Raw genomic sequence first — 12,306 nt, forward strand, 5'->3', positions numbered from 1 at the left:
AACTGGCCCCATTTTGTTAAGCCCACCTTTCTGAGGTGACTCTCAGCCCGCCCTCATCCTTGGGGTGAAGGTCCCCAGAGGAGGGGCCCTTGATGGGGGAACTCTTGATGGAATTTTACTCACTGCAGCTTTTCCTCCTTGCTTCTCCACTTCCTTTGGTGCAAATCTGAAAGTAACTTTCTCTTCCCACAATGCATCTGAATTTTGGGGGCAGCTCCTCCTGCTGCCATGGGCCTGGCCCTTTAAGAGCTGCAAGGAGGTGAGGGGGGGGGACTTTGTTTATGAATGGGGGCGCTTGAGAAGCCTGGGAATTGCCCTCCCGCTCCGCCTATCAGCTGCCCCCAGGGGTAGGAAGGGGCTCCGTTTGACGGAACGGCCTTAAAGGGCCAGCTGATTTATTTATGTCGCGGCTCAGGACCACAGAAGCTACAATAAGTCTGTAAGTCTGTACCATAAGTCTGCATGCCTTTGTGCATGTGCTAAGTTACAGGCCGAAATGGTATCTTTGTCAGAGGCCAGACAATTGCATGGCAGGCAGAAAGTCATCAGGGGCAGCTGTCCCAAGTTTCTACCACTGTCTTCATAGAAGCTACATATTTCCCTGCCGGTGCTATTTTTTGAATTGTAGCTTTTTATGGAGCTCACCAAGAGTAAAAGCAAGAAGGAGCTTCCAATTCTAAGATTCTATAGGATACCAAAAATAATCCCAGAATAATGCCAGTGCAGGGAACTTCTGGATTAAAGGCATTGTATCGTATTTTACTGATTTTATTTTTAAAATGCCTTTACTGTGTCTTGATTTTGCAGTGTACCCAAAACCACCACGGAGAAACTACCGTTTTAAACCGACAGCATCAAATAACTGCTTGAATTGCGTATTGCCCCCTCTCAAACTCCCCCAAGAAATACAATGCTCTCCCCTTCCCCCAAATGCCCCCATTTCTATACCAGGAAATAAATAAATAAATAAATAAATAAATCTCTCTCTCTCTCTCTCTCTCTCCCTCTCTCTCTCTCTCTCTCCCTCTCCCTCTCTCTCCTCTTCTATTTAGCAGATGGGCATCATTATTGGATTATTGGATTGTCTTGATTTTCCAGTTTACCCAAAACAACCACGGGAAAACTAGTTTTAAACCGACAGTATTAAATAACTGCTTGAATTGGCGTGTTGCCCCCTCTCAAACTCCCCCAAGAAATACGATGCTCTCCCCTTCCCCCAAATGCCCCTATTTCTATATCAGGGGGAGAAAATGACCGGGCCCTTCTATTTAGTAGATGGGCATCATTATTGGATTAAGGAAGGAAATGCACTCTGCATGTGCCCAGGGGCACTGGGCTTCTTTTCAGCACTTAACCCAGCACTGGCAAACTTGGAGGACTTGGGACCCCCACCATCACGCGTCATAAGGCCCTGGCAAGAGCGAAACAGGGCGAGGGGACGGAGCCTGCAAGAAGGGTTTTTCACCCACCCCAAGATCACGGATTCGGTTCTCTAAAGAAGGAGGGGCCGAGGGGGGGGGGAGAGATAAGAGAGCCAAGAAGGACCTTTGCTGCCGGTCTCTGTTTCCCAGCCGGTCGCTTAATGGCGCTGCACGCGGTCCCCGGAAACTAGCGCGCATTTGGGTTTCCGGCCCGGTTTCGCCACCCGCTGCCTCTCAGGCCAATTCAGACTCGCTGGACGCCATGGAGGAGTCCGAAATGCAGCTGAAAGTAAAGAAAGGTAGCGGCGGCAATAATGGCGAGGGGTTACTTCCGGGTTGTGTCACGCTAAATGGCTTCCGGGCAACAGTGGTTAATGGGTGGGGGGAGGTCAGGGTTGCCTATTCCCAGTAGGGAAATTGCCATAAGTTTGCGGTGAAGCCTGGGGAGGAATCGGACCGAACCTCATCATGGTGTAATGCAACCCTAGGAGAGGTGTATTGATAGGGTTGCCAACCTCCAGGGGGTGGCTGGAGATCTCCCGCTATTACAGCTGATGGAGATCAGTTCCCCTGGAGAAGATGGCCGCTTTGGCAATTGGACTCTATGGCCTTGAAGTCCCTCCCCTCTCCAAACCCCGCCTTCCTCAGGCTTTGCCCCCAAAATCTCCAGGTAGTTCCCAACCTGGAGCTAGCAACCCTATGTTGAATACTTTACCAAAAGTAGAAAAGGGCAAGAGTCCAGTAGCACCTTAAAGACTAACAAAAATGTTTTCTGGTAGGGTATGAGCTTTCGCTCACGAAAGCTCATACCCTACCAGAAAATATTTTTGTTAGTCTTTAAGGTGCTACTGGACTCTTGCCCTTTTCTACTTCTGCAGACAAACACGGCTACCCACTTTACCAAAAAAGAGACATTACCCCCCCCACACGCACACACACCCTTTAGCACTGGAAATAATGCCATGCAAAGGAACTGATGCTATAAAACGGGAGTGCCTCTGAACTTACGCAGAGAGTATTTCCATAGGAAAGTAGAACCTGTGGGTCCCAGCCTATCCCATTTTAGAAATGCTACTGGGTATATTGAGAACAATGATAGATGGCTCCCCCAGTTAGCAACGGGGAGCAATCTTGAGGGGTAGTTGATTACATTGGGTGGGGGTAAGAGAAATGGCAACTTACTTTACTAGCCCCACATCTGGGTGGGGGAGAAGTCTGGATGTAATTGTAATTACCACCAGCCTTGGTGGTAAACAGCTGCCTAACCTGCATAATTGCTGCAGGTGAATCCTGTCTTGGTATGGACCTAAAGTAGGGTTGCCAGCTCTGGGCTGGGAAACACCTGAAGATTTTGGGGGTGGAGCCTGAGGGGAGGGACCTCAGCAAGAAATAATGACATAGAGGTCACCTTGCAAAGCGGCTGTTTTCTCCAGGGGGACTGATCTGTTGTAATCCCAGGAGATCTCCACCCACCACCTAGAGGCTGGCGACCCTAATTAAAGGAAAAAGGTGTAGTGGTTAAGAGCAGTGGTTTGGAGCCGTGGAGTCTGATCTGGAGAACCAAGTTTGATTCCCCACTCTTCATGAGTGGTGGAGGCTAATCTAGTGAACTGGATTTGTTTCCCCACTCCTACACACGAAGCCAGCTGGGTGACCTTGGGCTAGTCACACTCTCTCAGCCCCCCTTACCTCACAGGGTGTCTGTTGTGGGGAAGGGAAGGTGATTGTAAGCCGGTTTGATTCTCCCTTAAGTGGTAGAGAAAGTCAGCATATAAAAACCAACTTTTCTTCATCTTCTTCTTCTTTGTTTATAGTAACCGACAAATTTACAGAGAGCATGTATGTCTTGGCCAATGAACCCTCCGTCGCGTTGTATCGGCTTCAGGAGCATGTCAGACGGTCCCTCCCGGAATTGGCCCAGCATAAGGTAAGTTCTGTTATGAATTTCGAAGTCGAGGCTGGGAGAACTGGGGTACAATTCTCACACAAAGCTGATGAAGCGGGCAGCTGGGTGTGGTGGCGGTGGTGAGGAATCGCATGGCAGAATCATTCCCCGCAGCTAGAAAAGGAACGTGTCAGGCTAGAGCCTGAAACCTAGCTTAATCCATGTGTGGGATTCTGATAGCACTGGATCTTGGTAAGGGCATTTGAGAATCCCCTCCTTTTTAAAGAAAAAATGCAGAAAGGCACAGGATGTAAGCCTAGAGCTTCAGGTTTTAGAGCTAGCGTGGTGTAGTGGTTAAGAGTGATGGTTTGGAGCAGTGGAGTCTGATCTGGAGAACCGGGTTTGATTCCCCCACTTCTCCACATGAGCTGCGGAGGCTAATCTGGAGAACCGGGTTGGTTTCCCACTACCTGGCTATCTCTGACCTTGTGACCATCAATATTATGCCAATAAAGGTTATCTGATTCTGATTTCCCCACTCCTACGCATGAAGCCAGCTGGGTGACCTTGGGCTAGTCACAGCTCTCTTAGAGCTCTCTCAGCCCCACCTACACAGGGTGTCTGTTGCGGGGAAGGGAAGGTGATTATAAGCCGGTTTGATTCTTCCTTAAGTGGTAGAGAAAGTCATCATATAAAAACCAACTCTTCTTCTTCTTCTCTAGTCTGTGAGGTTCATTTGCTTAAAATATCTATGAGAGGAAGACTTTAGTCGAGTCCAGAGGGGAGAAGTTTAGCCCTGGGGGTGTTGAGAATTTTGGGCTTGAGCTCTATCTTTGTCATGGACTTGACCTTGGGCATGCCATGTTCTCTCTCCTTCCTCTCTCTGATGCTTGTTCTCTGATTTATGAAATGGGGGAAGTAGCCAGAGCTGTCTTGTGTGCTGTGATCTCACAGAAAATCAGCTTCCATCTCAAACAAGCAAAATTCTAGTCCTCTGAAATCAGCCCACAATACTGGCTGAAATCTTAGACAGAGGTCTGCTTACAAATCAAATTCCCAGTGCTTGGAGCACGAGTTCTGCACTGCCTCCCTCTCCTGCACCCTCACCATGACAGGCAAAACGGAGATAAGTGACGCAAAGCAGTAAAGCGTTTTGGCCTAAATGAATACAAAATAAAAGATGTTACATGCATATGCCTAATTAACGTAATTTATACCAGTGGTAGAACTTCGGTTTTCTTGGAGCAAAATCGGATTGCCTGGTAGCAAAATATTGCAATATACATTTAAAAAAGCTTTTTCCTCATTGTGTGCTCAGCCCTGCTAATAGCTACTTACTTTGAGAGGATGCCGCTAATTGCAGTTTTCTTTGGTTGAATAAATTAAAATGAATGCCATTTAAAAAAGGTAAAGGTAGTCCCCTGTGCAAGCACCGGGTCATTCCTGACCCATGGGGTGACGTCACATCCCAACGTTTACTAGGCAGACTTTATTTTACGGGGTGGTTTGTCAGTGCCTTCCCCAGTCCTCTACACATTACCCCCAGCAAGCTGGGTGCTCATTTTACCGACCTCAGAAGGATGGAAGGCTGAGTCAACCTTGAGTCGGCTACAAGAAACCAACTTCCGTCAGGATCGCACTCAGGTCGTGAGCAGAGCTTTTGACTGCAGTACTGCAGTTTACCACTCTGCGCCACGGGGCTCTTTGCCATTTAAAAAGGTGCATGTTAAAAAGCTCTTTCTCAAAGGTGGGCACCCGCTCCTCTGCTTGGATTTGGGGCACAGCATGGCAGGCATTACTGTGAGTTAATCGACATGGGAAGCATTCCCGGCAGAGGTTGTGTTAGATATTTTTTAGGATCCCACACCTCTGGAGGTGATAGCGGTGAAATGATACGGCAAATCATGCAAAGGAAGATGCTATCCGAGTCCTTAGTCTCCCTTGTTTAATTAATCTTTATGTATTAATAACAATGTGTTCTGGGAAGGGTGGCTGGGAGGCCAGTGAACGGAGAAGGTCACCCCAACATTCTCTTGTGCAGTCTTCATTAAAGATTTATTCCTAATCCCCAATATCTTCATCTATCTGAGCACATCACATCTTGATAAGCTGCAGGAAAGGGACGGAGGGGGTCCCAGTCTGAAAAGCAGCCCCCCCGGGGGTTTTTTGGGGGTGCTGTCTTTCAAGGATTATGGCCCACCTTGTGACTTCACCATTATGGTAATATGCCGTTAATTCCATTGTTTTAAGTATTAGCTGGCTTTAGCAATTAAAAAGCAGCCAGAAGACTGCGAGATCTGGAAAGGCATCAAGGAGAGGGGGGTGGGAAGAGAGTATTTCTTAGTAAGCAGAGAACTTGGTTTATTTCAGTAGTATTTGCTGTACTTTTTTTAAAGTACTTATATTTTTTCAGTATTGTTCATTTGTTGGCAAAAGAAGGGCTCTTAGTGGCTGCTCCTTTTCAGCTAAGAGATGTATCCAGCATTCTACCGGCTGTTTCCATCCTGAGAAGGTGCAGAAAAGAGCAACCAAAATGATCAGGGGACGAGAGCGACTGCCTTATGAGGAGCGGTTAAAACACTTAGGGCTGTTTAGCTTAGAGTGAAGGCTGTTAAGGGGAGACATGATAGAGGTCTGTAAAATTATGCCTGACATGGAGAGAGTGGACCGGGAGAAGCTTTTCTCCCTCCCTCAAAATACTAGAAAATGGGGTCATCTGCTGAAGCTGGAGGGGGAGAGATTCAAAACAGATAAAAGGAAGTCTTTCTGCACACAACACATAGTTAAATTGTGGAACTCCCAGCCCCAGGATGTGGTGATGTCCATCTAACCTCTGCTTAAAAACCTCCAGGGAAGGAGAGCTCACCACCTCCCGAGGAAGCCCGTTCCACTGAGGAACTGCTCTAACTGTTAGAAAATTCTTCCTGATGTCTAGATGGAAACTCTTTCGATTTAATTTCAACCCGTTGGTTCTGTTCTGACCCTCTGGGGCAACAGAAAACAACTTGGCACCCTCCTCTATATGGCAGCCCTTCAAGTACTTGAAGATGGTTATCATATCACCTCTCAGTCTTCTCTTCAGGCTAAACATATCCAGCTCCTTCAACCTTTCCTCATAGGACTTGGTCTCCAGACCCCTCACCATCTTTGTTGCCTTCCTGCCATCTGTCTTTCAGGCCGACATGCAGAGCTGGGAGGAGCAGAGCCAAGGAGCCATCTATACTGTGGAGTATGCCTGCAGGTACCATGGGGAAGCCCTTCCCAGTCTGCAACCCCCCCCCCCAACACACAAACACACACCACTCCCAGGTCTTGAGCTTCAGGACGGGTGGAAGATTCAGGAGGGGCTGATTCGTGTCTCCTGTGGTAGTAATGGGGGAAGGATTGGGTATGAAAGCCCCCCCACCCCGGCACCTGGAAACTTTGAGGGCACTTTAACACTTGCCGAATAATGCATTTTCAGTCCACTTTGAAGCTGGATTCTACTGTGGCCATTTATGCAGGGTCAATTTTGATGCTCACTCAAAACGTTTTTTTAATGTGACCTTTAAAATGCCTATTCACGGTCCCCAGGCAAAAGGAGCAATTCCCCCCTCCCCCCCTCACCTACTCCTTCGTTTCTGTTTGAATAGCCATTAGCAACCTCAGTATGCATAGCTAACCTGCAGCTGTGATTTTGCATGATTTCTTGAAAGGATTCTTCACAGCAGGGGCGGAGCAAACACAAAAGGTCACGTTAAAGGAGCTCTTAAGAAATGCGAAGCAGGTCTGCGCCAGCTTCGCAGTCACTTCCTAAATGACGGTTCAGCATGAAAAACTCAAAAAAATATGCGGGGCACTTCAGCCTGGAATGCGCTATTGATTACCAAGCATAAATGGCCTGTGTGAACTGGCAAAACCCACTTGCAAACTATTGTTAAAGTCAACTGAAAGTAGATTGAAAGTGCATTATTTGACATGTGTGAAAGTGCCCATTTGACACGGCTTCTAATACTTCAGCTAATATTGCCTGTGCTGCATTCAAGTGTTATTTATCTCTGCAACCATGAGGACTAGCTGCGGGCTTGCCAGCAAAGATTGGCAGAAATGTAGTGGCCTAAGATTCTGATTTCTGTACTAGGGGGAAAGCTGCTGCTAAGTGTCTGCCTCTCAGGCTGTGGTTAAAGGCACAGCAGCCAAAATCCTTTTAAAGGTTGATGCAAAGGAGAGTTCTTGGATGGATAGGGTTACCAGATCCCTCTTTGCCACCGGCGAGAGGTTTTTGGGGCGGAGCCTGAGGAAGCGGGGTTTGGGGAGGGATTTCAATGTCATAGAGTCTAATGGCCATACGGCCATTTTCTCCAGATGAACTGATCTCTATCGGCTGGAGATCAGTTGTAATAGCAGGAGATCTCCGGCTAGTTCCTGGAGGTTGGGAGCCCTATGGATAGGAGATGGTCTAGGATTTGTGGGGGGTGTCTTTGCTACCCCCTCACATCCGGCCTGTCTTTTCTCCTGCTGCAGCGCCATCAAGAACATGAAGGACAGCTGCGTTTATTTCAAGAGCATCGATGGGTTACTCCGGAACGCCATCGCAGTGAAAGAGCAGCTGAATTCCGCCCGCAGGTAGCTCCAGCCAGCTGCAGGGAAGCCTCTGGAGCCCTCCTCCCCACCCCCATGTACAGGAGCCCCCATCTTCAGGTCGCGCAAGAGGGACAGCCACGGCTCTGCTGTATTCATCCTCTGATTTTTTTTGTAAATTATTAAATGTTTTGAAGAACTGATCTTGCAAGATGGCTAGTTCCCAAATGATTAATTCTATGTACTTCTAGGCCAGGATTCTTTAGTGTGTTGTATCCTTTCTTGCTTTCTTTTGTGCTTTCTCTCGCTTGCTTGCTTGCTTTCTCTTGCTTTCTTTCTTTCTTGCTTTCTCTCTTGTATCTTTCTCTTTGTTTTTGCTCACTCTCTTTCTTGCTTGCATTTTCTTTCTCGCTTGCTTTCTCTTTCTCTCACTGTTTTTCTCATTCTTTCCTTCTTGCTTTTGCTCACTCTTGCTTTCTCTTTCTCTTTCTCTTCTCTTTCTCTCTTTCTTTCTCTCCTTTTTTTGCTGTTCACTTATTATAGCAAATTTTTTTTAATGGTTAGTGCAGCGAGAGGGGCCCTATCCATGTGTTTTCTCCCCCTGGCATGGGGCAAATATCCCAGCTGGGCATGTCCTCTCTTCATGGGAAGAAACTAAATGTTGGATGGGTCTGGGGGTCACATGCAGTGATGAGACACATGCACAAAGCACCCCTCTGTGCTTCCCTTCATGGCACATTGCTCAAAAGTAGAGGTGCCTGGGTTTTGGCTTTGTGTGGTTGGGATGAACTGTTTTTTTCTTCCCATGTTTACCACCAGTGCTACTAGGTTCCTTGATTCCTGACAAGTCACTTAAAGAACATTTCTTGTTTAAACTGGGAAAGATGGTCTAGGGTTGCTTTGGAAGGAAGTCTGTATGGCATTATACCCTACTGAGGTCCCTCCCCTCTCTAAAGCCCACCTTTCCCAGGCTCCACCCTCAAAAAGGAGATGAGGAAGTTCCTGGCCAGAGGAGAATGGCTGTTAGCAATGAGGATGAAATAGAACCTCTGTATTCAGAGGCAGTTTACCTTTGAACCCAGTGACGGAAGTGGGGGCAGCAAGGAAATCCTGCTGCCCTGCTTGTGGGCTTCCCAAAGCATTATGTTGGCCACTGTTTGGAACAGGGTCATCTAGAGCAGGGCTTCTTAAACTTTTCCACTTGCGATCCCTTTTCACTCGAGAAATTTTTACACAACCCCGGGTATACAGGTATATAAAATAGGTATTCAAATCAAACATTTACTGATAATAAATCATAAAGAATTTTATTTTAAAACAATTCTTTGGTATACATATAGTTTTACTGTTTCCAAATTTTTCGCGACCCCCCACATTCAGTTTCGTGGCCCCATATGGGGTTGCGACCCACAGTTTAAGAAGCTTTGCTCTAGAGAAGATGGACCCGTGCGGGGTACAAATGGCAACATGTGCAAGAAGAATACACCGGTGCTGAATCAGCTACACAGAACTGAGCAGTGGATTAATTTTATTTAATAAGATGCACAAAGTCCGGGGTTCGATCCCTGGTTAAAGGGACCCCCCCCGGTGTTGGGAAAGACCGTTCTCTGCTGGAGACCCCACGGAGCCGTTGTCAAGTCAAGGAAGGCAAGATGGGGCCGAGGGTCAGCTTCACATGTGGCAAAGGAAAGATGTGGATGAAAGAGTTCCATCTCGTGGCTCCCTCATTTCGTCTTGGCAAAACACATTCATTCTTCCTCACAAGCTGAGAGGCACCGCAGGCCAAGGCCGACTTGGCCCGGACTGAAGTGCTCTTTTCTCTCTGCTTAAAAAAATGAATGCCGGTGCTAAGAATTTGGCACACCGACTCTTAATTTTAAAAAATAGGACTTTTAAAAAAAGTTTCCAAACCTGACTGAAGGACAGGAAAAGGGGCAAGAGGTATGCCTGCCGGAAAGCTTGTATATATTTTGGGCCATTAGCAGCCATTGCTTAAAAAGGGAGCTTCCACGTCTACCTGGGGGTATTTATTTAGAAAGTACATGGTGGGGAATGCGTTCCACTTGGATAACCCCAGGCAAGCCAAGGATTTCACTGGTTTTCAAGTGGATTAGTTAACTCACTCTGACACGAAATTTGCTGGGTGACCTTCGGCCAGACTTTCAGCCTTACCTACCCTCACAGGGTTGTTGTGAGTAGTGGCGGACCTACATTTCTGGGACCCTAAAACCTGAACTGTTATAGAGGGCCCTTCGCCACCAGCAATGAGGTCTGGGAAACCACTGTTACCTTCTTCAGTGGGGTTGTGCTATGGCAGATGTATTGGTTCATTTTCTAATAGAGAGGCAGGAGGTCATCAGAGGGGGTCATTAGGGTAAAGAGTTGAAAATCTGATTTTTGGTGTTCATAGAATCATAGAGTTGGAAGGGACCACCAGGGTCATCTAGTCCAACCCCCTGCACAATGCAGGATATTCACAACTACCTCCCCCCCCACACCCCCAGTGACCCCTACTCTATGCCCAGAAGATGGCCAAGATGTCCTCATGATCTGCCTAAGGTCATAGAATCAGCGTTGCTGCCAGATGGCCGTCTAGCCTCTTGCTTATAAACCTCCAGGGAAGGAGAGCTCACCACCTCCCAAGGAAGCCTGTTCCACTGAGGAACCGCCGTAACTGTTAGAAAATTCTTCCTAATGTCTAGACGGAAACCCTGTTGATTTAATTTCAACCCATTGGATCTGGTCTGACCATCTGGGGCAACAGAAAACAACTCAGCACCCTCCTCTCTATGACAGCCCTTCAAGTACTTGAAGATGGTTATCACGTCCCCTCTCAGTCTTCTCTTCTCCAGGCTAAACATACCCAGCTCCTTCAACCTTTCCTCAAAGGGCATGGTCTCCAGACCCCTCACCATCTTCGTTGCCCTCCTCTGGACACGTTCCAGCTTGTCTACATCCTTCAATTTAAAAAGCACAAGCGAGACGAGTGAAGCCTGAATTGAGGATTCAGGTGTCTTTTTAATGGTTCCGATTGGCTCTAGCCTAAGGGCTGAACAATAGAGCTATTAAGCCGTGCACCAACGAAGGATTCAAGGATCCAGCTGCCAAAATGTATGCCATGCCAAAATGTAGGCCATGAATAGATTTAGCAAGCTCAGGGAGCCCATACATATGGGTGTTCGGGCGGTGCAAGCCCCCGAGAAAATTTTGAAATCTGACCAATTACAGGGACATTTTGAGACCATATGAAATGGGTATTAGAGCAGATTTTAAGGTCAATATTAAGTACTTCAACCCACTGGCTTATGATTCTATCACTAAAATAGCCTTATTTTAATAACAAACACTTAAAAAAAATACTCCATCGATTTTGTTGAAAAATTCACTCATTAAAAAAAAAAAAAACTGCTTCACGGCCCCTCTGGGTTTAGGGGCCCTGAAGCTTAAGTTTCATTCGTTTCATAGTAGATCCGCCACTGGTTATGAGGGTGAAATAGGGTTGCCAGGTCCCTCTTCGCCACCGGCGGGAGGTTTTGGGGGCGGAGCCTGAGGAAGGCAGGGTGAGGGGAGGGACTTTAACACCATAGAGTCCAATTGGCAAAGCGACCATTTTCCCCAGGGGAACTGATCTCTATCAGCAGGAGATCAGTTGTAATAGCAGGAGATCTCCAGCTAGTCCCCAGAGGTTGGCAACCCTAGGGTGAAATGGAGGAGGGGACAACCCTGTACGCTGCCATGAGCTCCGTGGGAGGGAGGATGGGACCGAAATGTGCAGACCAAGGGTCTCCAACATGCTGCCCGTGGACACTGTAGCACTTGCCAAAACCTTTCCTGGTGCCCGCCAAGCATTTTGGGGAAAGCGGGTGGGGCCAGGTGGGGCTCCCTGCCCAGCGGGGCTTGTGGTTGGCCCCTGGAGATCCAACTGGCTGGGAAGATTAAAATAACATAATTTCGGTGACAGTTGGTTTTGTTCTCTCTTTCTCTCTCCTCTTCCCCGGTGATTTCTTAAAAATCCCCCCTCTTCTCCCCTGAACGCAGGCTTCCTCTGTGTGGTTGGCTCCGCCTCCCGCAGCCGCCATTTTGTGGCTGGCTCTGCCTCACGGGGCAGCCATTTTGTAGCTACGCCCACCACCCTGTGTCAGAATTCCAAAGGTGCCCACAGGCTCAAAAAGGTGGGGGGACCCCTGGCGTAGACAGACAGACGGTCTCTCCTCTGCCGTTTGGAAATGCCCGTAGTTCAGCGGCAGAGCCTCTGCTTGGCATGCAGAAGGCCCCAGGTTCAATCCCCAGCATCTCCAGTTAAAGGGACGAGGCAAGGAGGTGATGGGAAAGACCTCTGCCTGAGACCCTGGAGAGCTGCTGACGGTCTGAGTAGACAATACTGACTTTGATGGACCAAAGGGCTGATTCAGTATAAAGCAGCTCCATGTGTTCAAGATG

The 12,306-nt window shown here is 47.9% G+C and overlaps 1 protein-coding gene across 1 annotated transcript; it reads left to right on the plus strand.

Moving 5' to 3' along the window:
* The first annotated feature begins 1,614 nt into the window (after positions 1–1,614).
* Positions 1,615–7,929, plus strand: BORCS8 (BLOC-1 related complex subunit 8). Its single transcript, XM_056845426.1, has 4 exons — positions 1,615–1,720; positions 3,236–3,348; positions 6,483–6,547; positions 7,810–7,929. The coding sequence occupies exons 1-4, from the start codon at positions 1,684–1,686 to the stop codon at positions 7,913–7,915; spliced, it is 321 nt and encodes a 106-aa protein (XP_056701404.1). The 5' UTR covers positions 1,615–1,683; the 3' UTR covers positions 7,916–7,929.
* The last annotated feature ends 4,377 nt before the right edge of the window (positions 7,930–12,306 follow it).

The sequence above is a fragment of the Euleptes europaea genome, chromosome 2, assembly GCF_029931775.1.
Source record: "Euleptes europaea isolate rEulEur1 chromosome 2, rEulEur1.hap1, whole genome shotgun sequence".
Lineage (NCBI taxonomy): Eukaryota > Metazoa > Chordata > Lepidosauria > Squamata > Sphaerodactylidae > Euleptes > Euleptes europaea.